Raw genomic sequence first — 26,165 nt, 5'->3', positions numbered from 1 at the left:
TTACTCTGTCTTCAGGAGTTTATTAAAGATAGTGAGAGATTCTCCTGATCTGGTAGTGGGAGGTAGTTTGTTCCACCATTGGGGAACTCTGTGTGAGAACAGTCTGGATTGCTTTGTGTGAATGTTTGGCAAAGCGAGGCGACGTTCATTGGAGGAGCGCAGCGGCCGGGAGGTAGCATAAGCCTTCAGGATGCAGTTGTAGCGCAGAAAGCAAGCCAAAGAGTTGATAAGTGGCAAGAGTATACAATTGAAGTGCAGGAAATGAGCCAAGGAGTTGAAAAGTGTCAAGAGTGTAGAGTTGTAGCTCAGAAAACGAGTCAAAGAATGAAAAAACGGCAAGAGAGTACAGTTGTAGCGCCGAAAATGAGCCAAAGAGTCAATGAGCGGTGAGAGAGTGCAGTTGTAGCACAGAAAACAAGCCAAAGAGTTGACAAGCGGTGAGAGTGTACAGTTGTAGCGCAGAATACGAGCCAAAGAGTTGAAAAGCGTTTAGAGTGTGCTCGCTGTAAAACTGAGCCGGATCCTCTTCCAGGATTTAGATATTTAGGTTTCTTTCATGTTGACGTATTTTCACCTAGAAAATCAACTTTTGCTTATTACACATACTGTAAGTATACCTGCAGCATCCTGCTAACCGATGGTTACAGTAAATGAGTAGTTTTCCTGTAAAGGGGCAGGGTTAGGAGTTCAGGTGAGTGTGAGTGTTATGTGATTTACGGAAGGCCTTTATTTCCTTCATGCCAGTTAAACAAGTTCAAACTGATCTCCAGCCCTCCCTGCACACGTCCTGAGCATTGTGCACAGCTGCTGTCACTGTGTCTGATCTCTCAGAGCTCTCAGGAGGCTGATGTTTTCAGGACTGAACAACTGAACCTGACACAAGCTTACATTCAGAGTTGGATAGACGAGAGAAAAGTGAGGTGAGTTTAAGGATTTATGAAGGATGTACCTTCAAAATTTACATTTATATTTTATTTTAAACATGATTTCATTATTTGCAGCCAAAAAAAGAATGGACATCAGTATAATTAGTCTAGCAAAGATAGCAAGTTTAGATCCATAATTGCATGTCAACACATTTTTTTTTAAATCAGGGGTTCTTAATCTGGGGGTTGTGACTTCCAAGGGGGCATGACACTCTCACTGGGGGTCGTAAGGGTGATGCTATACTGTGTATGTGAGTTCAAATGATGATAAACAGCAAACTTTATCCACCAACTTTACTGAACTCAAATTTTCTATGATTATATTTTACTAAGAATGTACCAAGCATCACTTTAGGGACTGTAAAAGAAATGCAGGACAAATTGAGTAATAAATAACTATAATTAATTTTCTCAAAATGTGACCTCAAGATCACAAAGATCACAAAGTCAAATATTGAGAATATTAAATAGAATTATTCATGAATTAATCGATTCATCTGACATTTTTCCTGCTGTGCCTGAAGTGATGCTTTAGCTGAAGGCGTGGAGAACATGACAGGATTTTTTCTTATTCTTGGTCTAATGTAATCATATAAAAGTTAAGTTTAGTAAACTAAAAACGATTTTTTGTAAAATTGTCAAATATAAAGAATAGTTTGAGATTGTAGTTGTTTTCCATTTTAGCTAGTTTAGCTAATTACAATGTAAAGTCAAAAAGATTTACAAACACAAGAATGAACACACATTGATATTATTTTAATAATTAGATACTTATGTTTTACTTCTAAAGTAAGCATTTTTTTATTATTTTAACCATCTTTCTCTATTGACTATAAAAATTTGGTCCTGAATATAGCAGACACAACAAAATAAAAAACATGCCTGAAATCCTAGGTATTGCTTGATGGTTGCTAAGTTGTTGTCATGGTATTGACATTGTTGTTGCTAGGCGATTGCTAAAGTGTTTCTATGATAAAAGTGTTGGTTCATAAGGTGCTGCTGTGGTATTGGACTTGGTTGCTAAGGTGTTGCATGGAGGTTGCAATGTTGTTGCCATGGTATGGATGTTGCTTAAGAAGGTGTTGCTAGAAATTGTCTGGTATTTTATATGGTAAAATAGTTGGTTGTTAGGGTGTTGCTATAGTATTGCATTTGTTGCTAAGATGTTGCTAGGAGTTTGCTTAGGTGTTTCTATGCTAAAAGGGTTGTTTTTTAAGCTGTTACGATGGTATAGACGTTGCTTAAAAATGGTGTTGCTAGGAGTTTGCTAAAGTGTTTCTATTGTAAAATAGTTGGTTGTTAGGGTGTTGCTATGGTATTGCAGTTGGTTATTAGGGTTTTACTATGGTATTGCAGTTGGTTGCTAAGATGTTGCTAGGAGTTTGCTTAAGTGTTTCTATGGTAAAATAGTTGGTTGTTAGGGTGTTGCTATGGTATTGCAGTTGGTTGCTAAGATGTTGGTAGGAGTTTGCTTAAGTGTTTCTATGCTAAAAGAGTTGTTTTTTTAAGTTGTTACGATGGTATAGACGTTGCCTAAAAATAATGTTGCTAGGAGTTTGCTAAAGTGTTTCTATGGTAAAATAGTTGGTTGTGAGGGTGTTGCTTTGGTATTGCAGTTGGTTATTAGGGTGTTGCTAGGAGTTTGTTTAGGTGTTTCTATGCTAAAAGAGTTGTTTTTTTAAAGGTGTTGCGATGGTATAGACATTGCTTAAAAATGGAGTTGCTAGGAGTTTGCTAAAGTGTTACTATGGTAAAATATTTGGTTGTTAGGGTGTTGCTATAGTATTGCATTTGTTGCTAAGATGTTGCTAGGAGTTTGCTTTGGTGTTTCTATGCTAAAAGAGTTGTTTTTTTAAGTTGTTACGGTGGTATAGACGTTGCCTAAAAATAATGTTGCTAGGAGTTTGCTAAAGTGTTTCTATGGTAAAATAGTTGGTTGTGAGGGTGTTGCTTTGGTATTGCAGTTGGTTATTAGGGTGTTGCTAGGAGTTTGTTTAGGTGTTTCTATGCTAAAAGAGTTGTTTTTTTAAAGGTGTTGCGATGGTATAGACATTGCTTAAAAATGGAGTTGCTAGGAGTTTGCTAAAGTGTTACTATGGTAAAATATTTGGTTGTTAGGGTGTTGCTATAGTATTGCATTTGTTGCTAAGATGTTGCTAGGAGTTTGCTTTGGTGTTTCTATGCTAAAAGGGTTGTTTTTTAAGCTGTTACGGTGGTATAGACGTTGCTTAAAAATGGTGTTGCTAGGAGTTTGCTAAAGTGTTTCTATTGTAAAATAGTTGGTTGTTAGGGTGTTGCTATGGTATTGCAGTTGGTTATTAGGGTGTTGCTATGGTATTGCAGTTGGTTATTAGGGTGTTACTAGGTGTTTGTTTAGGTGTTTCTATGCTAAAAGAGTTGTTTTTTTAAGCTGTTTCGATGGTATAGACGTTGCTTAAAAATGGTGTTGCTAGGAGTTTGCTAAAGTGTTTCTATGGTAAAATGGTTGGTTGTTAGGGTGTTGCTATGGTATTGCAGTTGGTTATTAGAATGTTGCTATGGTATTGCAGTTGCTAGGAGTTTGCTTAAGTGTTTCTATGCTAAAAGAGTTGTTTTTTAAGGTGTTACAATGGTATAGACGTTGCCTAAAAATGTTGTTGCTAGGAGTTTGCTAAAGTGTTTCTATGGTAAAAGAGTTGGTTGTTAGGATGTTGCTATTGTATTGCAGTATTGCATTTGGTCGCTGAGATGTTGCTAGGTGGTTGCTAAGTCTCTGCTATAGTATAGGACAGAATAAATGTCCCATGTCCTAAATGTCATGTCTATGATGAGTGTATTCTCATGTCTGACCACAACTCTTAAGTGTGAAACAGAAAGTCTGATTGTGTTTCTGTGCGTCTGCTGTTCTTATGTAAGAGATCTGATCACGGTGTGTCTCTTGTTTCTGTATGTAAGGCCTCCTACTGTACTCCTCGTGTTCTGGAGAAGATACTGTATCTCCCATCTGTTGTGTCTTGTAACTGTTTTATAAAGATCTCTGTCTGATTTCAGGCCTGGCTCTGCAGCAGCAGGGTCTGTGATTTCCTCAGCGGTGCTGTACCCTGCGTTGTATTTTCCGTGCTAGCGTCTGGTTCGGGGATGGTATCGGTTACTCATCCACTGAGCTTATTTCCTTTTTACGCTGATGCCAGCTCAGCTCAGCTCAGTTCTTTTAGAGGTTAATGGAATATTCCGAGTTTAAAAAAAAATCACCTGTTTGTTGGATCTTCAGGCTGCTGGGCAGACTCTGTAGATCTGAAGGAGATACTGAAGATTCCATCCAGGTCAGTTACATAACGGCTTTGATCTTTATTATTATTATTTTTTTTTTGGAACTAATGTGAATCCTTCATGTTTGTTTATTATGTACAGTAGTTGGAAGAGTGGGTGCTTGCAAGGTGGCTACTATGGTACAGCTACTGTAGCTGTTGCTTGCTAATATGTAAGTGTTACCCTGATAAGTCTGTTAACATAGTGTTGCTATGGTATAGAAGTTGATTGCTAAGATATTGGTAGGTGGTTGCTAAGGTGATGTTAGGAAGATGCTAAGTTATTGCTACATGCTGTAGCTGTTGGATACCATGGTCTTACTAAGTAATTGCTAAAATGTTGCTGTGGTATTGTTAGTTGCTTAAGCAATAGAACACGAGATCATCACAGTCGTGATGTTTTTCGCAATAACACACAACCTCCAGGGTTCTACTGCTTTTATACTTATATATATATATTTTTTAATATGATTAAAAAAAAGTAAATCAAAGAACCTTATGGAAATTCATAATTAATATGCTTTATTTCGGACTGTGTCTTCCGCCAAAAAGTAGTTCCACAACAAGTGAACTGTAACAGAACTACAAAACAGGTTACGGTTTATACAGGCTAGTAACACAAACGTTAGCTTGAAATCAAACTTGGGAATAAGCAAAAATGGTAAATGTTAGGACCTTAAAGTAATGCTAAAACTCTCCTCTCCTGCTCTGCGGAGTTGTCTTCATGTGAAAGCTGCGAGTTTGGAAGCATTTCTGCCTGTTTGCTGGGTGATGTTGGTTAGCTAGCCGGCAGGACTGTAGTTAGGTTAGCGTAGCTTGCTTTAGTTCAGCATTAGCCTAGCTTAGCCTAGCCTGGCTACCGTTCTGGTTGTCAGACTGCGGCCGAGTGAGTGATTGAGTGATTTTCTTTGCCTTTTTTTCCCACAAAAGATTAGTCAGCACAGTGGGCTGCGGGTAAGTGTGCCTTGGCTGGGCGCTAGCCTGTGCTAAGCTAATGCTGCTGCTGCTGGAGGTGATGATACAAAATGTCTTGTGTGTATATGCCGTTACTTGGCAATGTGTCTGCTGAGTAAGACAGATTTTATGTGAGAAGGCTTTGCTGTTATTACAAATATCACAAGTTTCCCAGGAATATCACCCCAAGCCTGCAACAGTTTCTTGTCCTGTCTGTTCTTTATATTCATCATGAATCAAGCACTTATGGGAGCAACCTAGTGTAGTGTGAGTTTAGAGCAGGATCTACAGGCCCAGCTGCATCAACATCTGTGGGTAAATGTGCTGTTGGATGCCATACACAACCTGTACACCTTCATACCCAATCGTATCTCATCTTGTATCCAGGCTAGAGGCTCCAACAGGGTACTTGCATTTTGTGTTTAGTCAGTGTCTGCAGTAAAGAAGAAGATAAAAGTAAAACTTAAAAGAGACAATAGTGGAATTGTTAAACACCCATTGTTAATTGTTTGTGTAGAGATATGTAAACACCCTTTACCTCATCACCCTGAATCTACTTTCCCAGGACTTTCAGTCTCAGCATTCCTCCCTGCTGGGGTTTTCACAGGGGGATTTTGGGACAGTGCTCCAGGCTAGCTGGATAAATTGCTGCCTGCACTGATAGAGGAATGTCTCTGTTCCGGTGGTCATGTTGACAGTAGCAGCATGCAGGGGCATGAGCACAGGACTCAACCATCAGCTCATGAAAGGAGTCCCCATATATCTGGGGGAAAGGACAGCTCAACAACAGCTGCACTGACTTCATATCCTAACCACAGCTTCTGTTGTGTGGGTGGGTAGTGGAGGTGGAGGTGCGGGTGGAGGTGTTTGGTGATTTGTACAGTATAGAAGAAAACAGGATGTTGTAGGTGAATGTTGTAGACACTAGTTTTGATATGAAGCCAAAAGGTGAATAAGTATTTTTCTTTGTGTCCTTTGTGTATCGGTAAAGAGTCTGCGTATTTGCATGGCAGTTTCCGTTTGGCATGTTCTAGGGTGTCCTTGGTGCCATATGTCTTCCTTGATCTGGTTGAGCCATATACTGGGTGTGCAGGACATACTGCAGCCACATGTTGGGTTTCCAACGACAGCATAATGCTCACTCACACACAGCAAGGGTTTCCCAGGAATGTTTCCAGCAGATTGCAACATTTCCTCGATCTGTCCTGTTGCCAGATTGCTTGGTGGTTCCTTAGCTGTAGCTAGGTTGTTGCTAAGGACTTTCTTGGTGGTTGCTAAGGTGTTGCTATTCTTATGGTTGATAAGAGCTGTTTCTTGTCTGTACTTGTATGCGTGTGGACATGGGAAATGTCATCAGTCGCATCTCAAGTACTGTTCAATTCAGAAGTTTGAAGTTAGCCAAGTCCATACTGGCCAAGTACGGGAGTCCAAACTTCTGTACTTCGTATGGCCAAGAAGTGTTGGTGTTGAGAAGTGGTTTCTAGGGTGTTACCATGGTGGTTGCTATAGTTTTGCTAAGTGGTTGCTAGGTGATGGACAAAGTGTGGCTATGGGGGTTGCTAAGATGTGGCTAGGTGGTAAGACATTTCTTTGTGGTTAATATATCCTTTGGCTATTGGTTATTAATGTATTACTTGGTGGTCAATGTGGTGTCAGGTTGGTCCTTAAGGCATTGCTATACTTAGCTGTTGGTTGCTATGATGTTGAAGTGCTTTGCTTTAAAGTGGTTGCCAGGTTGATGGTCAATTGTTGCTTGGTTGTTGTAAACTGCAATATTAGTTCTTCCAATGGCTAAATCTGTGTGTTTGAATTTTGGGTAAAAAGTTTACAGACACATTTCACTGCATTCCTTTGAGAGAGTTTTTGCCATATTGTCCACTGTGATCACACTAATATTGTAATCCGCTGTGGGTTACACGTTTGGGCCACAACAAATGTATTGTCTGTGTATTTTTTTTAAGAATATTTTAGGATATATACTAAAAATCCATCCATCCATCCTTTGTCAATACCCGCCTTGTCCGCCCGGGTCGCGGGGGAGCTGGAGCCTATCCCAGCCAGCATCAGGCGGAAGGCATTATACACCCTGGACAGGCCACCAATCCATCACACGGCATGTTAAACATTGTGCAACTATTATTTATACCCCCACAGGGTCACGAAGACCACCAAAGTGCTGTATGGGTACAGATAAAGGCATCATCTTCAAACCTCAACTGCCCCCTAAACCAAACCTGAGAGGGGGCAAATGGCATTCATCCATAAACACCATCCAGAAAGTAGAGGCGGAAGAGGCAGACCATCAGATTCAGATCCGACAATGGGGTGAGAATGGACTTGACACGCCTCCACAGAGCAAGCCAATCCCTAGACCCCGTCTACACAAACCCCGCCTACTTCAGAACACCTCGTCCCGACCTGATGAAGATGACCCATCTACCTCAAGCAGCCCTGCCTCAGGTATGTCCCATCACAATACTCTGCATTTACTGCACACATGCTGTTATTGATAAATTACATATATCAAAAATATATATTTTATATATATTTTATATATATTTTTGGCAACAAATCTTATTTTTTCTCTGATAAGAATTATTGTCTTACTAAGCATTGTAGGTATACGATTGTTTCACTTATTTTAGGAATAGTTATATTATTAATTCTTCCTTAGAATTATTACCTTATTTTAAGTAATTAAAAATATCAAAGAAAATAAATACTTAATTTCAGAAGAAACAATAAATTAACATGTGTCACCATTACTTTTTTACTACACAGGGTGTAGCAAACTGGCAAAGATGTCAATGATCCTTTGTAGAATTTTTTTTTATTAAGTTATATTCCTTTCACAGACTATTCTTCTGAATCAGACATGATTCCGTCTGCTTGCCCACTGTCCTGCCCCTGTGTTTGTCATTGCCATGCCAGTAAACATGGATCAATCCATGGCCAACATGACCTCCATCAATCTGAAACATCTGATTATACAGACAGGGAGTATTACAACCATCAGCTGGACACCTGGAGCATCAAACACCATCAAAAACCCAGAAGAGTTCCTCCTAATGTACCTGTTCCCCCAAGACCCCTTCCTAAAAAGCCCCATCGGATCATTACAGCAGATGGTGAGCAGCAATATATCCATCACTTGCACAATATTATACACAACATTGAGATCGCCGGTTCGAATCCTGTTCATGTAGTTTGCCATCGGCTACCGGAGCCCTGGGTGGGTAGATGCCGCTCTTTCCCCACATCGCTCCAATGGGTGATGTTGCTCAGCACAAGGTGTCTGTGAGCTGATGTATTCAAACCAAGTTGCTGTTCTTTTCTCCGAGTACGCTGTGATGCTACTTAGTAATGCTGCATCAGCAGCAGTTTGAAAAGAGGCGGTGGCTGACTTCACATGTATCAGAGGAAGCATGTGCTAGTCTTCACCTTCTTGGTGTTGGGTCACCAATAGTGATAGGGGAAGTCCTAATGAGTGGGTTGGGTAATTAGATATGGGATAAAAATTAGAAATAAAATAAAAAAAAATATTGTACAGTATGTCTGTTCTCATATATGCCATAGATACAGTAGTAAAGAAATACCTAATGGCATACGTAATGGAACTCACCTCATAATCAATCTGTACAGTACAGTTAATTAAAGCCATGTAGAGACACATTAGATCTCATTTGAGTAAAATTTATAGAAATTAACAGAGAAAGGTCAGTCAGTCAGTCTTTTGGAATAAAAAAACTAAGGCTAAGTTAGCTCAGCTAACGTTACTATCCTAGTCCTCTACAGCTCATGTCTTTCCTCTGGAAAACAGCCAGTTTGTGAACAGGTAGAAAACTTTGTAAAGTGATACAGATAAATAAATAAACTGGTAAGTGTTACAGAATGCTCTATTTAATTTAATCCAATTTGATCCTTTTGGTCCAATACACCCTGCCTCTAAATGATAAACTATGGGGATTCACTAAGATAAAAAATGAAGAGAGGAAAAACAGAGAGAAAACATATGTAATTACACACACACACACACACACACACACACACACACACACACACACTCACATTCCTCTCACTACAGTCACTCAACTGCTGCTATTTCAGCTCGTCTCATGGCCTCAGGCTGTACATTCCAGTAAATACACACACACACACACACATACATAGGCACACACACATGCACACACACACACACCCTTTGTCCAACTCTCAGAATGAAATTAGGCAAAGTAATTTGTTAACCCTTGAGAGATCACTGTACAGGGGTTTCCCTTATTATGGTACTGATACAACTGATTATGTATTCTTTTTTTCTAGATTAAAAAAAAGGAGAGATAGTGGATTTAGATGATTATATTATTACATATTAACTCTCTCTTTCTCATAAAGACACTGCTGCAAATGAAGTTGAAGGATGCCGTCTGACAATAGGCCTATGTAGACATTCAGTTAAAAGAAGCATCCTGCTTGTCTCAGTCCAGTGATGGAAACACATTTTAAAGTCGGTCAACTGGGCAAAATTAAAATTGAATTGACTGCTTAGACTGCATCATAGAGGCATGTCTAGCAGTCAAAGATCTCTCACCAAGAGGTACACTACCCAAAGGTCAGTGTTGGGAAGTAACGGATTACATGTAACGGCGTTACGTAATCAGATTACAAATTATAAGTAACTGTAATCCGTTACAGTTACTGCTTCAGTAAGTGGTAATCAGATTACAGTTACTCTGCTAAAATAAAAGGGTTACATTGCGGTACTTTCCTATTTTTGCTCTTCCAATCCAACACTGACAAAACGCAAATATCATTTTGCGGTGAATCGCTCTGATATGACAGGGAACTCTCTGCCCCTCCTCCCGTCTCGCTGCACACACACACACAGGGAGGAGGGGCAGCGGCTCCACGCTCACACAACGAGACGAAATTAACTGACATTTTGGTCAACGAATAAAAACGAGACGAAAATGTTTGGCAGGGACGAAATCCAATCAGAACTGATTTAGGTCTGTGAAAGGTAGGGACCAGTTAGGAAGAGATCCAATCACTGCTACTTTAGCGAAGGTGGAGTACCCGCCTCTCCTGCAGCAGCGCCTCGCGGAATTAAACTGTCGATACGGAGCTCGACTGGAAGTTAACTCGGCAGAGTTCAGCAGGGAGAGAGGGAGAGGGAGAGAGGGGAGAGGCGATATACAACCCCTGGCAAAAAGTATGGAATCACCAGTCTTGGATGAGCACTCCTTCAGACATTTCATTCTGTAAAACAAACTCTGATCAAAAACATGATACAATAATAAGGTCATTCCAAAGTGCAACTTGTTGGCTTTCAGGAACACTCAAAGAAATGAAGAAAAAACATTGTGGAAGTCAGTGAATGTTACTTTTATTGACCAACCACAGGGAAAAAAATATGGAATCACTCAATTCTGAGGAAAAAAGTATGGAATCATGAAAAACAGATAAACAAAAGATGATTCAAAATACATCACTAGTATTTAGTTGCACCACCTTTGGCTTTTATAACGGCTTTCAGTCTCTGAGGCATGGACTTGATGAGTGACAAACAGTATTCTGCATCAATTTGGTGCCAACTCTCTTTGATAGCAGTTGCCAGATCAGCTTTGCAGGTCGGAGCCTTCTTGTGGACCATTTTTTTCAATTTCCACCACAGGTTTTCAATTGGGTTGAGATCTGGACTATTTGCAGGCCATGACATCGACTGAATGTGTCTTTCTCCAAGGAATGCCGTCACTGTTTTTGCCCTATGGCACGATGCATTGTCATCTTGGAAAATTATTTCATTATCTCCAAACATCTGTTCAATTGAAGGGATGAGAAACCTGTCCAAAATGTCAATGTAAACTTGTGCATTGATAGAAGAATTAACCACATCTCCCCAGTGCCTTTGCCTGACATGCAGCCCCATATCATCAAGGACTGTGGAAATTTGGTTGTTTTCTTCAGGCAGGCCTCTTCATAAATCTCACTGGAACGGCACCAAACAAAAGTTCCAGCATCATCACCTTGTCCAATGCAGATTCTTGACTCATCACCGAAGATAACTTTCATCCAGTCATCCACAGTCCATGATTGCCCCTCCTTAGCCCACTGCAGTCTTGTTCTTTTATGTTTAGGTGTCAATGATGGTTTTCTTTTAGCTTTCCTGTATTGAAATCCCATTTCCTTTAGGCGATTTCTTACGGTTCGGTCACATACATTGGCTCCAGCTTCTTCCCATTTATGCTTCATCTGTTTAGTTGTACTTTTTCGGTTTTCAAGACAAATGGCCTTAAGTTGCTTGTCTTGACGCTTTGATGTCTTTCTCGGTCTACCAGTACGCTTGGCTTTAACAACCATTCCATGCTGTTTGTATTTGGTCCATATCTTGGATACAGCTGACTGTGAACAGCCCACATCTTTAGCAACCATGCGTGAAGAGTTACCTTCTTCAAGAAGTTTCACAATCCTCTCTTTTGTTTCAAGAGACATTTCTCTTGTTGGAGCCATGGTTCTTGCCACTCTAATTCGTCCAGCAGCCCTCCAAGCTGTCATGACTGCAGGTGTTTTTAACTGCAGACTAACGAGCAGATCTAATCTGAGGCAGGTGTCCATTTAGGGAAAGGAAATTGACTGGGTGTGTCCTTATTTTCTACCTTCAATTTGAGTGATTCCATATTTCTTTCCTCAGAATTGAGTGATTCCATATTTTTTTCCCTGTGGTTGGTCAATAAAAGTAACATTCACTGACTTCCACAATGTTTTTTCTTCATTTCTTTGAGTGTTCCTGAAAGCCAACAAGTTGCACTTTGGAATGACCTTATTATTGTATCATGTTTTTGATCAGAGTTTGTTTTACAGAATGAAATGTCTGAAGGAGTGCTCATCCAAGACTGGTGATTCCATACTTTTTGCCAGGGGTTGTATTTCTCTTTTGACGTCGCGAAAAACAAGATAACGTGTAAACCGCGTGGAGCGACTCTATCTCCGGTAAAAACACCACTAATCGTTCAGCTTCTGCAGACCAGAGTCACACAGATCTCCATGCAGAGATCCGCGTTTTAATGCTGATGTTATTTCATGAGCTGATGTGTTTAACTCAGCAGTGCACTAAAACACAGAACTGTTACAGAACCCTAACTCATTAAGATCCGATCATCTGTTTAGTCTCACAGTGGGAAAGATATAGCTAGTGTTAAAGCGGCAGCAGGTCAGAAAGGAACTAATATAACGAAAATAAAACAATAAAATAAGTGAATCTATGAACCCAAAAGTCTGTGTAAAGTTCCTTACAGCACTTTCTCATAAGTTTCTCACTTTAACTCATGAAGTCTCTCTGTACATCCTGAGAGCATCTCTACAGGACTGTGTGAATGTGTGTTTTTGATCTCATTTATAGACTGTAGCTACAGTAGGTGTGCTGGGTGAGTGCTGGAGATAAAACTAGATCCTTTAAAAGTTTTTGCATCTACAGCTCTGTTCAAACTATAATTTAACTATTCAGATGTTTTATGACCTGATTTCTAGAGCAAAATTTTAAATGTAAAATATGTATATTCAAACACCTACAATAATAATAGTAATAATAATAATATACATTAAATCATATATAAATATATTTCACTTTCAAACATTAACAATATTACTCAAGTGGTTATTAAACGTTTCATTTTGTATACATGTAGAGTTAATAATTCAAGGGAACTGATGAAAAATCATTTACATTTACACCCTTTACATTTTAGTCGACTAAATTTACTGTAATTTTAGTCGACTATATTCTTATGACATTAAGTCGACTAAAACTAAAAACATTTCAGATGACTAAATTGTGACTAAAACTAAATACTATTTTCGTCACAAGACTATGACTAAGACTAAATCAAAATTTGTTGTCAAAATTACACTGGAGGCAAACTTGCAAATAGATAGCTTACGGTTGTTGTTACATTGTTTGGTTTTAAATGGTTTTATCATCAATTTATAGAAGTGTTTTATAAAATTGTTTGATGAAATGGTTTCATAAGTATTTTTATAGAGTGATTGAAAAGGCTGTTTTATTTGTTTATCTATTTGTTACATTCATTCAGGCTTAAAAAAATGACAATATTTAAAGTAATCCAAAGTAATCAGATTACGTTACTCACTTGAAGTAATGTAACTGATTACGTTACAAATTACATTTTGAGTGATGTAATCAGTAATCTGTAAGGGATTACATTTTAAAAGTAACCTTCCCAACACTGCCAAAGGTATCCCCTGAGAGCCTTTTCATTGGGCAACGAGTGAAGCACTCTTTTTATGCTCTCTTTTTTATCAGTGAATGTATCAGAGACTATCAGCAGTAACGAATGCGTGATTATATAAGTTTTCTTTTCTTTTCAGAAGTGGAAACTACTGACCGTAACATTATGGACGGGGTTTATGTGGACATTGATGTTAAATCACAAGCATTGGCACTGGCACACAGCCAGCCGGGTAACGAGTGTGAATATACATATTTTGAGGAGACATCTCCTCCATCAAAGCCTGTTCCAGCTGTGAGGACATGCCATAAAGATCAGTTTCCATCCCAGAGGCCGACTAAACATCTGGACACTGACCGTGTGATCTTGGACAGTCTGAAGAGTGAACTCTGCCGGATACTATCGAGTGAAAACCAGGAAAACGCTGAGAACATTCCTAAGCCCAGAGCGATGAAGAATGCTTTCGTCAAGTTCACTCATCAAGTATTCTCCAAAAGCATGTCTCAGTCCCCCAGCGAACAGAAGAGAGTACAGCTGGATTTAGACCAATCAGAGAACAAAAAACACACCAACGAAGGAGACCAAGACAATGGAATCCCAGCAGAAGATGCACCAAGACCAGTAAAGCCCAAAAAATCATCTATTAAAGACAAATCTGAACCTGTTATAGAGCAGATCATCAGGAACCTATCAATATCTAAATCATCAAAGATCTGGAAACTAGCAAAATCCCCTGAACTACCCCCTATAGCACCAGAGGAGCAGGACACTGAAGACCACTCACAGATAAAGAGTAATCAGAGAGATAATAATAAATCCAGCTCTGGGCTGCTGGAGAGGTTCTGGTGTGAGCGTTCGCTGGTGAAAGACAGTGGGATCCTGGATCAGTTCACCAAAGAGGAGATTTTACTTCAGGAGGTATTACAGCTACAACAGAATGACAATTAATAATAACTGCACTAAACATTGTTACAGTATAAATTACAAATAGAAAATTATCATTGAAATCATTGGCATTTTTTCTCAATGTAGTCAAGTATTGACAGTGTATAGAGATTGAGCAAGGAAAATTAAATGGTTATATTTAATTAGTGAAAATGGAAATTAATTAATTAATTCATTTAAACTTAAACAGCAAAATAAGAGAAGAATAGAAGTAAATCATATAATAAAATGAATTAAAAAAAGTAATAAATATAAACGAAGAACCAAAATTATACAAAGTAAACTCAAATTTGAAGGAAATATGTAAAATAGATGTAATATAAAAATAAAGGTAAACTTTTAAAGTACCAAAGGTTAACAGGCAATAACAAAAAGTAAGCATTTTAATATATTTTAAAATGGACTAAAATAATAAAAAATATTCATCATAATTCCAATAGGAATACTAAAAAAGATTGAATAAAGAGAAAATAATTATATAAATAATAATAATTACATTAATTAAATCAATAAATGTAAAAATGTAAAAAAATCAACTAACTTTGAAACTTTGTGATATATATTTTAAACATAAAAATCAAAACAAATCCTGCAATATTTAGTTTTTTTTTATGTTGATATATATTTGGAATTTGTACCTGTATTAATATAAAAAGAATGATATAAATAATAATAATTACATTAATTAAATCAATAAATGTAAAACATCAACTAACTTTGTAACTTTGTGAAATATATTTTAAACATACAAGTCAAAACAAATCCTGCAATATTTAGTTTAATTTTTTTTTTTTTATGTTGATATATATTTGGAATTTGTACCTGTATTAATATAGCTATGTCTGCTATATTATTTATTATGAGTTTTTAACTTTTTAACTGAAGATTACTTTTGGGATGGGATGGAGTGGTAATCAACATCTAACATCTAACCTCAATAAAACTTTTATAATCTCCCTCTCTCTGTTTCTCTGTTTCTCTCTCTCTCTCTCTCTGTAGAGTATGTATGAGGTGGTGATCACTGAGCAGTCCTATCTGGATGGGCTGGCTGTAGCTGTGGAACATTTCCAGGAATGTGCAGAGCTGAAGTCGGCCATGGAGCCCAGAGACCAAAAAGCTCTTTTCTCTGGAATCAGCAAGATCAGAGAGATCAGCCAGACGTGAGTCAACTCCCTGATCTGATCTGCTTTCCTAATTAGCCTGTTGGACAATTTCTGCTATTTTATTCACAACGAGAAATCACATCCTGACAGTCCCTGTCCATAAGAATCATCTAACAGTCTTCTGTAGAAGTTTTACTGAGTTAACAAATGCTTTTCATCACTGCAGACAGTATTAAGCCATGGTATTTTTTATGTTTTGCATTGTCTTGTTGAAAAATCCATAGACATCCATGGAAAAAGATGTGGTCTTGAGCATTAATGCTGCATCCCAGAAGTGTACTAACTCCATACCATAACAGAATGTGGCTTTGAACAGTCTGGATGGACCATTTCCTCCAAAAAATATCTGGAATACTTATTGGTCCGATCACAATAATTTTCGCTGTGTTATAGTTCATATCCCAGATTTTTTCAAGTGGACAGTGCTCCTGCCATGGTGAACATAAGTCTTCAAATAACTAATTAAATGCATTCATCATACTATTTTACTTTTTCTGATTTAGGTCAGTTGTTTTATGCAGATGTTTATCTGTTGGTTTCATACAGTAAAGGTGTAAGTGGTATTAGTGAATATAGTAACTATGTACTATAGTAAAGAAGTGGGTGGAGCTTCTGGACATGGTGAACATAAGGCTTGTGTTGTGTACAGTAAAGTTGTAAGTAGTATTAGTGAATATAGTAACTCTGTATTATAGTAGAGAAGTAGGCGGAGCTTCTGGACATGGTGAACATAAGGCTTGTGTTGTGTACAGTAAAGTTGTAAGTAGTATTAGTGAATATAGTAACTCTGTATTATAATAGAGAAGTGGGTGGAGCTTCTGGACATGGTGAACATAAGGCTTGTGTTGTGTACAGTAAAGTTGTAAGTGGTATTAGTGAATATAGTAACTCTGTATTGTAGAGATTGTTGGTGATAAAGGTTAGTAGAGTAATCTTTTGTTTATGTGGTTCTATCAGATATTGTTGTATGAAGGTTCTTGATGCAGATTAGGCTTGTGCACACTGAAATTCCTACTGATTCCTTGAATGGTCTAATTATATTATGGGCTGTAGAGAGAGAACTATGCAGATCCCTTCTAAATCATGATTATAATCCCCTTTTGGAAATTACATCATTGTGAAATGCAGGAATGGATAAATATTAATAAATTACCTGAAGTTGAGCAGATTAAACATGAAATAGGGTTCATTGGGTTCATACTATCTGCAATCAAATAAAAGACATGGGAATTTTCCATACTATCCCAGCTTTTTCTGATTTGGCATTGTAAATGAATTGATCTTACTATGTTTATGTGTGTTTTTAGCTTCATGGACGCAATGGTGCAGAAGTTGGAGTCCAGTTTGCTGTGTAATGCTGTCTGTGATGTGGTGCATCATTACGCCAGTGGGCCGTTTGGTGTATATGTGGACTACATCCGCAACATGCCATACCAGAAACAAACTCTAGCCAACCTGAGGTACAGTAGAATTAGCAACCATTGTTATGCTTAAATACACTATATACGTAAATACTCTACAGAAGTATTGGGACACCTGTCCATTCATTGTTTCTTCTGAAATTAATAGTAACTGTTTCTTCTGTTCAGAGAAAGCTTTCTGCTAGATTCTGAGGCCTTTTACCAGTGTAACAAGAGCTTTTGTTAGATGATTACCATTGTTAACACAGATATCAAATCCACACACACACACAAACAGCTTGTCTAGTTTCTGTAGAAAAGTATTGCCAAAAGAATAGGACTTTCTGGAGCGGATAAACAACCTTTAACCTACTGGAACCATGTCTAATACCAGATGTGGGCTATATACGGTTATAAAGCCCCCAGTATTCAGCTGTGGAGCAGTGGAACTGGGTTCTCTGGCATGATGGATACTGGAGGTGCAGTATGCTTACCTTGTTGCTGAATGCAATCAAATCCTCATAGCCTCATGTTCCAAAATGAGTTGTCTCTGGACAGTAGAGACAGTTGCTCCTACAGATACAGGATACATCCTTTTAAACACCTTTGATTTCCCAATATTTTTGTTCATACAGTGTAGTATAGTACTCACATACTGCAATTGTTGTCTCTGGTCAGGAATGAGAGTGCTGAGGTTGTGGAGATTCTGTGTAAGCTACAGGACAACCCCTGCTGTAACCGCCTGCCCCTCGACTCCTTCCTGTCGCTGCCGTTCCAGAGGATTCCCCGCCTCAAGATCCTCATGGAGGTGAGAGGACTAACACACAGGTTTCCTGTTTTTTTTGTCCCATGCTTTTCGGCAAATTAAATATCTTAAAATGTGCATTTATGCATTCATTAAATGGTTGTCCACTAATCTTTGGATATTATCTTTGGATAGTGTAACTGTATTATTCCTGAAAGAGAGGCAAAGTTATTGTTTGTATGACTGTAATGTAAATATAATGTTGGATTAAGGGGGTGTGATTTTCCATGGTCTGTTTAACAAATTTTTTTTTTGGCAGACTGTCGTGAAGAGGACAGGTCTGGCGTCAGATGTCCGAGTAATTGCAGAAAGAGCGCTGAAGGAAATATCTAAGGTAGAGACTAAAAAACTATGAGAATTTGAGACTCTGAGACTATAAGACTCTGAGATTTTGAGACTCTGAGACTTTAAGACTCTGAGACTTTGAGACTCTCAGACTCTGAGAGTCTGAGGGTCTGAGACTTTGAGACTCAGAGTCTCTTAGATATGAGATGCTAAGACTCTAAGACCCTAAGACTCTGAGTGTCAGAGACCCTGATGGTCTAAGACTCTGAGACTTAGACTCTGAGGCAGCAACACTCTGAGAGTTGTGTACTCTTAGACTCTAAGACTCTGAGACTTTTAGACTCTGAGGGTCTGAGACTCTGAGATTTTGAGACTCTGAGATTTTGAGACTCTGAGACTTTGAGACGTTTAGATTCTGAGGGTCTGAGAATTTGAGATTCTGAGAATTTGAGACTCTAAGACTATAAGAGTCTGAGGCTCTGAGACTTTGAGACTCTGAGACTTTAAGACTCTGAGACTTTGAGACTCTTAGACTCTGAGACTTTGAGACTCTTAGACTCTGAGACTTTGAGACTCTTAGACTCTGAGACTTTGAGACTCTGAGACTTTGAGACTCTTAGACTCTGAGACTTTGAGACTTTAAGACTTTAAGACTCTGAGACTTTGAGACTCTTAGACTTTGAGACTCTTAGACTCTGAGACTTTGAGACTCTTAGACTCTGAGACTTTGAGACTCTGAGACTCTGAGACTTTGAGACTTTAAGCCTCTGAGACTTTGAGACTCTTAGACTCTGAGGTTCTGAGACTTTGAGAAACTGAGGCTCTTAGTCTCGGAAAGGGAACTATGACACTGAAATTTTGGGACTCTGAGGTTCAGAAATCTGGGCAAAGTTGTAATATGCAATGTGTGTGTGTGTGTGTGTGTTTGTAGGTGGTGGAGGAGTGTAATAGAGAGGTGGATAAGATGAAGAAGATGGAGGAGCTGGTGCTCACTGCCAACAAAATAGAGTTTGAGTACAAGGTGACCTATCTGTCTGTCTACACATATGTCTGTCTATCTATTATTAATTCATTAATTCATTCCGCCATGCGTACTTTTATCCTTATACATATATATTTTATCTGTTAATATTCCTATCTATTGATTTATCCCATCCATCGATTCATACATTTACCCATCCTTCTATTCTTCACCCATCCTTACATTCAGAAATTAATTTATCTGTTGATTTCTTTCTTACATTCTTTCTTCTATCCATTCTTTAATTAATCTGTTTATTCACTATCCACCTTCCCTTTATAATTCATTATTTTATCCATGCATTAATTCATTTTTAATCTATTATTTTATCCATCCATTCATCCATCCATCCACACATCTGTGCTTTCATCTGTCTATCCATCCATTTCATTCATCATATATCCTTTCTCTCTTTCTTTTTCTCTCTCTCTCAGGCTGTGGCTCTGGTGTCGTCTGCCCGTTGGTTGGTGAGAGAGGGGGATGTGGTTCAGCTCTCAGTGAAGGAGAATATATTTGGTCAGAAGAAGATCTGCCCACTCCACCTCTTCCTGTTCAACGACCTGCTGCTGCTCGCCACCAGGAAGGGGTGAGGATGGGCATCATGTTTATAGAATCACTATGATAATTGTTTTAACGCTGTAGTGCTTTAAAAAAAATAATTGATTACAAAAATTAATTAGATTAGAATAAAACTTTAAGAACAATTTTTTGTATTTACGCTCAGTATTGTTATTTGGTTCTGCAGATCAGACAGGTTTGTAGTGCAGGATCATGTTCACCGCTCTCTGGTTGAAGTGACGGCAGGAGCTGAGCTGGATGAAGATCTTGACGGATGTGATCTGAGCAGAGTGTTTCAGCTGGATCTTGTAAAGAACCACAGAGGAACCCTGTCCCAATACTTACTGCAGACCTCCACACAGTGAGTACAATCTAACCTAAAACAAAAACAAACTGAAATCATGGTACTAATGTACAAATGTATTGGGACACTTGCTCATTCATCCATTGTTGTTTCTTCTGAAATTAAAGATATATGAAAAGATATATAAAAAAAATACTGGGGGCTTTATACCACTTCATAGCCCACACCTGACTTTTTCTGCTCCTTCTGTACTGGGACTAGACAAGCTGTGTGTGTGAGTTTGCACATCTGTGTCAGCAATGGGTGCAAATAACAGTCGCTAAATGCATGAATTAAAATGGCAGTCTACAAACATTTGAACAAATAGTGTGTGTTGTGTTACTTGTGTATTTTCCACATTTGGTTTGGATAATTCTCACATTATTTGGATATATTTTTATATAGTTTGTAGTTTTTAATTAAGAATACTTAAATGTATCTTATCTTAATTGTATCAGCATTATATATATTTGGTGGAATAACCCTGGTTGTTCATCACAGTCTTCATGCATCTTGGCATCATGTTCTCCTCCACCAGTCTTACACACTGCTTTTGGATAACTTTATGACTTTACTCCTGGTGCAAAAAATGAAGAAGTTCTGTTTGGTTTGATGACTTGTGATCATCCATCTTCCTTTTGATTATATTCCAGAGGTTTTCAATTTGGTAAAATCAAAGAAGCTCATCATTTCTAAGTGGTCTCTTATTTAAAAGTTCAGTTAATAGTTCTGATTATTTGATATGTGTAGAGAACAGAGGGACAGCTGGCTGGATGTGCTCAGTAATCAGAAGAGTGAGGAGGAGACGGTGTATGAAGAGTGGGGTGAGTTTCAGCTACTCTACTGACTCAGCATTCATTTATTAAGCACATTAATTTAGCTATTTAATTTAGCTAATTTATCAGTATTATTTGAAAATCCTTAAAATGAATCCTGGAATTTATATCTGAACCTCTGTCATGCTCACAAATGTCCACTAGAGGGAGGGATTGTCACTCAGGTAAATAATGTGCTATATGTGTGTCAGATTGCCCTCAGGTGCGCTGCATCCAGGTGTACCAGGCCCAGCATCCAGGTGAACTTAGTCTACAGAGGGACGAGCTACTCAACATCGTCCAGAAAACATCAGATGGTACACTTACAAATACTACTGCTTATTTAATACCTGTAGAGAAGTATTGCTGAAGGAATAGGACAGCCAATAGTATACAGTAAAACTTTAGTCCTAAACTGAATGTTGGTTGTTGGTTTCTGGTGGTTAAAGCTTGTCTTTTGATGGCAAATCCAAATGAAAGGCTGTCCAGATTATACCTTTTGGTTAGTATTTTTTTCTGAACATCATTGAGAGATTTACTTGGTCGCTTTGGAGCATTTCTCACATCAGAATTTAATTTCTCAAAACCACTTGTTCAATTTGAACATGATCTAGTCACTTGTGCACATCACAGAAGCCATTTCTCATTTTTTTTATACAAATAGCAAATTATTTTATACTATTTCCAAAATGTCTGCTGTTTCCCAAATTAGCAATTGTTTCTGTCATGCAGATCACAGTATTATAATTAATTATACATTATCCTGCTGAACTGGCTTACCCACCAGAACAGCTAGCCGTTATAGTTCACTGCATCTATTTTTATATTCAACTGAGTTAAACTAGTTGTCACAGCCTGTAAAGCAGATTGTTTTGCATTTCTAGTATATATTTTCTGGTAAATATCTCCTAAATTGATGATTATATATCAGTTGAATCATGACCTGATGAAACACTATGGACTGGACATGTTCTGTCAATAAATTACTGTATAAACAGTAAAATCATAAAGGTAAATTCTGTCTAGTTTATTGTAGTCAGGCTCTCAAATGCAGAAGTGTGTAATTTTGTACTACTAAAACTGATTTATGATTCACGGGAAAAACTGCAGAAATGTAAAATAATTTTCAATCTGTCATCAAAATATTAGCATTGAGATAATCCTTACAGAGTAAACTAAAACACGATCACATGACTAATCATTTTAATTGACTTGTGCGTAATCGATGATTAAAGAATTTTTAATTCTGATAACTCTGACACATTCACTGATATAAATACGTACCTTTGGGGCAAAAACTAAGGATTTAGAGAGAAGTACGTGCATTAGCTGCTCATCCATTATGTGCTGCTGTTGTACACACTGTTTCGAGAAATGGTCACACTGTGATGTGAGTATTAATTCTTATTGGAAAATTCAATTAAAGTGCCCCAAAAAAACTGTATTCTTATAATTTTATTTCTAATTTTTACAATTTTTCCCCAATTTACAAGGCCAATTACCCAACCTACTCAGTAGAGCGCCACCTGCCCACCCAGTGAGAGCAAGGCCAATTGTGCTCTCTCAGGGCTCCAGCAGCTGATGGCAAGCTACATGAACAGGATTTGAACCTGATCATAGTGGCAGTGCTTAGCCCGCTGGACCACTCGGAACGTTTCAATAACGTTAAAAATGTTGATAAATGTTCTTAAAAAATTCTCTGTTAGTTGGGAATGTATACTGGTCAAAAGCTAGGATACATTTTTACGTCTTTGTTTTTTTAGTAGTTTATGTTCTAGATTGCTATTAAAAATGCCAATTTTAGCACAGAATATACCAAAAACCATGTTTAAAAGCGTATAGTACCTTATACAGACATGTGGTCTGTTTATAAAAATATATAATACTGTAGAACATTAGTGCCAACAATGATAAACTAAGGAATTATTATTCAATTACAGGTTACATGGAGGGCCAGAGGCTGCAGGATGGGCAGAGAGGCTGGTTCCCCGAATTCTGTGTGGAGGAGATCTCCACTGAGCATGTGCAAAGACGACACCTTCGAGAACGCTACAGAGTCCTGCAGGCTGCTGATCGCATCCTAAAGCGCTACAACACCACCAAAAACTGCCAGACCAACATCTGCTTCAAATAACAGCGAGATAATAGATTTTGCATCAATTATGGATTTGAAAACTGAGCACTGAGCCATAACTGTATTAAAGGGATGTTTCATTCTTACATATAACTGTGAAAGCATACTATATAGACAAAAGTATTGGGACAGCTCATTTTATTCAGTACCATTCTCACAGCTGTGTACAATTAGTCCCCCAGCCATGCAGACTTTAAAAACATTAGTGAAAGAATTGGTGGAGCTAAAGCAATCCTGTGAGTGTAATATATATACTTATAGTATATCTCTTAAATAAATCTCTGTGAGAACAAGTTAGACCTACATCATTACTCTTATCTTCATTATTATATCTGTATATACTGTTTGATTGTTGTTTTTTTTAACGCTTAAGATTACCATGCATTAACTCTGGTTTTAGACCTGATCACTTAATGTCTTCTGAGTATCAGGATTATATGTGGATAAGAACAAACCACTTAAAAGTACAAGTGTAAACACACCCAAAACCAGTTAAAACAGATGCCAATCAGGTCACTCAAACCACTTCAGAAGGTGGTCTTTTTAAAATTTTTTAAATTAATTTAAAAGCCATTTGACCAGTGGTAGGATGGTCCCCCCTTTAATGTGAGTCTTGGTCCTCCCAAGGTTTCTTCCTCCACTTGCAGCTCTGAGGGAGTTTTTCCTTGCCTCCGCGCTCACTGGGGGTTCTGTATCATGTATGTTCTATGTTTAATGTTTTGCCTGATTCTTTGTCCTGTAATCATGTTTCTGTAAAGCTGCTTTGTGCCAACACCAGTTGTAAAAAGCGCTATACAAATAAATTTGATTTGATTTGATTTGGTCTGAGACACATTTAAAACAGATACAAATCTGCTCACAAAAAACACTTCAGAAGGTGGTCTGAGACGCATTTATAACAGGTACAAATCCGTTCACTTAAACCATTTCAGAAGGTGGTCTGAGACGCATTTATAACAGGCAGAAATATGATTACCTAAACCACTTAAGAAGGTGTTCTGAGACGCATTTAAACCAGATACAGATCCATTAACTTAAACTACTTCATGAGGTGGTCTGAGACACATTTATAACAGATGCAAATCCGATCTCTCAAACCACTTTAGGAGGTAGTCTGAGACACATTTATAACAGATACAAATCCGATCACTTAAACCACTTCATGACGTGGTCTGAGACACATTTATAACAGATGCAAATTCGATCCCTTAAACTACTTCAGAAGTTGGTCTGAGACACATTTAAAACACAAATCTACTTTGTCCTACAGAGCAATTGGATTTGGGTCTGTTAACTCTGGATGCATTTTGCTACCAAGTGTAAACACATATGGTTAAAATCTTATTGGGATACAATCTAGATACTAGTCACAAAGTGACCAGGTGTAAACAGGTCCTCAGTCTGTCTGCATGGATACTCAACTGATTTATTACAGATTGTACAGTAAAAAAACACTAGGAAGTTTATAAAGTTTAATATTTGTTTTTAAATGTAAAATTCATGCTGGTCTCATGAATTTTCATATTATTTATATATGTATTATTTTTAAACACTGCATTTAATTAATTAAACTGTGGTTTATTATACTGTATGTGTTCTGTGTTGTATTTTGACTGTTCTTTACCATTGGGACTTTTCATCTGAAGTAATAACAGGTGATTATAACATTCTTTATAGATGATACAGAAGATTAATGATCTCATTTAGATGACTGGTGTAGAGACAGCTCTCCTTATCTCCCAGTCCACACTTATTGCAGGTATACTGGAGCTCATTTGAACCTTCCCACGTTCTGACTCATTTGAATGACCTCAGGCGTTTGAGCTCTGTGTGGATTTATGTTTGGTTCCTCATTGCAAAGATAAGATACCCTGACCATGCAAAAAATAATTTATTTATAATGTACATTGACATGCCAAAAGTCATGGGTGTGGGTGCGCCCAAGCCACGTCCCAAGGTAATCCCATGACTTGGGAGCACCCACACCTGTATATGTTGTGAGGTGTTGTCTTGTGAGTGAGGTTGATTGAACACTGGCTTACATGCTCATGTTAAGGTCAGCTGAATTATGGGAGTTGAAGTGAGATCTGATAGTGGGTGCAGATGGACTGGACGTTCCATTTCTGAAGTTTGAAGTGCAGGAATTTAACATTCCACCATCCACAGTGTCACATGTGTAGCGGGAATACACCATAGAAGACTCACAAACTTGTGTTCCATGACTTTTGGCATACTAGAGGGTTAATTCCTGGCTTTAATCATTATGCCAAAAGGTTCATGTTTGCCATTTGTCTCTACAGGGGCTCGATAAAGTGTGTGGTGTGTATGTGCAACTTCATTATCATCATTCTTTTTTTAAGTTTGTTTACATTGAGCGGGGACCCTCATGGAAGAAAATGAAAGCTAAAAAACACAACAACTAATTTAAATTTGTCAAATTTGTTGATCTACATCAGCGATACAGCACCATCCTAAAATAATCGGCAAGTCTTTTTTTTTTTTTTTTGCAAAATTGACTTTTTGTCTAAATCATCTCCTCATAATGTAGTCCACCTATGGTAAAATCTCCTACACCCTCAGTTGATTCAACCCCTTTAGGATAATGGCCTATGTCAAAAGTGTGATTATTATTTATTATGCCTAAATCAAATTAAAATGTGATGTTTAATAGCAATTTTAATAGCTTTCCAGGATGGAGCTACCTTTACTGAACTAATTTCCACGATTCAGGGCTCGTCCCCATTTGATAAGTTATAAGATCTACATTATAATACATAGTTTACTTTTTATTAGTAAAGGCTACAGGCTATAAATATAATAAATATTGCATAGTTGTTTAGTCTTATTATTAAGTTTTATTATATTTCTGCATTTTAGTATCAAAATAGCTGACTTTAAAATCTATAAAGCTAGCTAGAATGCTTGACAATATTAGAAATTCGACATTTTTTAAATGTTAAAATGTTTTTTTTGCGTTTCCTGAATAACTTATTGATTGTTAAATAATTGTATAAGGAAGGTGTCCTAAGGTGCACTCAATTTAAAAAGGTTACTATTTTACTATTATAAAAAGTGAAATAAAATATCCATCAGAATAAATAATAATAAAAATATTATATAGATAAAAATAAATAACTAAAATAGAAATCAATAATTTATTAACTTTACAATAATTTATATATAGAGAAACGTTTTTCTTCATATTGTATTTATGTATTTTATATAATTAAATAATACATTTAACTCACAATTTCTCCTTTTAATTAAACTCAAATAGAGCACAAAA

The 26,165-nt window shown here is 37.6% G+C and overlaps 1 protein-coding gene across 2 annotated transcripts; it reads left to right on the top strand.

Annotated features, from left to right (window-relative positions):
* Positions 1-838: 838 nt before the first annotated feature.
* Positions 839-24,429, top strand: LOC103021328 (ephexin-1). 2 transcript variants are annotated; one of them, XM_022675440.2, is made up of 14 exons: positions 839-920; positions 7,322-7,627; positions 8,161-8,295; positions 13,550-14,328; positions 15,355-15,515; positions 16,826-16,978; positions 17,597-17,726; positions 17,983-18,057; positions 18,940-19,029; positions 19,464-19,615; positions 19,775-19,948; positions 20,681-20,754; positions 20,958-21,062; positions 22,686-24,429. In XM_022675440.2, exons 2-14 carry the CDS (start codon positions 7,348-7,350, stop codon positions 22,877-22,879), a joined length of 2,502 nt encoding a protein of 833 aa, XP_022531161.2. In that variant the 5' UTR covers positions 839-920; positions 7,322-7,347; the 3' UTR covers positions 22,880-24,429. The 2 variants fall into 2 exon arrangements, with proteins under 2 accessions (XP_022531161.2, XP_015462453.3); XM_015606967.3 differs by having other exon boundaries at positions 8,023-8,295.
* Positions 24,430-26,165: the final 1,736 nt, after the last annotated feature.

Source organism: Astyanax mexicanus, chromosome 5 (genome assembly GCF_023375975.1).
Source record: "Astyanax mexicanus isolate ESR-SI-001 chromosome 5, AstMex3_surface, whole genome shotgun sequence".
NCBI lineage: Eukaryota > Metazoa > Chordata > Actinopteri > Characiformes > Acestrorhamphidae > Astyanax > Astyanax mexicanus.
This window is presented reverse-complemented; position numbering and strand designations above follow the sequence as displayed.

Bases quoted from the DNA above. Each gene is read 5' to 3' on its own strand.
- LOC103021328 (XM_015606967.3), top strand. From the start codon at position 7,348: ATGGGTACAGATAAAGGCATCATCTTCAAACCTCAACTGCCCCCTAAA. The intron at 18,058-18,939 runs GTAGAGACTAAA...GTGTGTTTGTAG, and splicing joins CGCTGAAGGAAATATCTAAG to GTGGTGGAGGAGTGTAATAG. The intron at 21,063-22,685 runs GTACACTTACAA...ATTCAATTACAG, and splicing joins CGTCCAGAAAACATCAGATG to GTTACATGGAGGGCCAGAGG.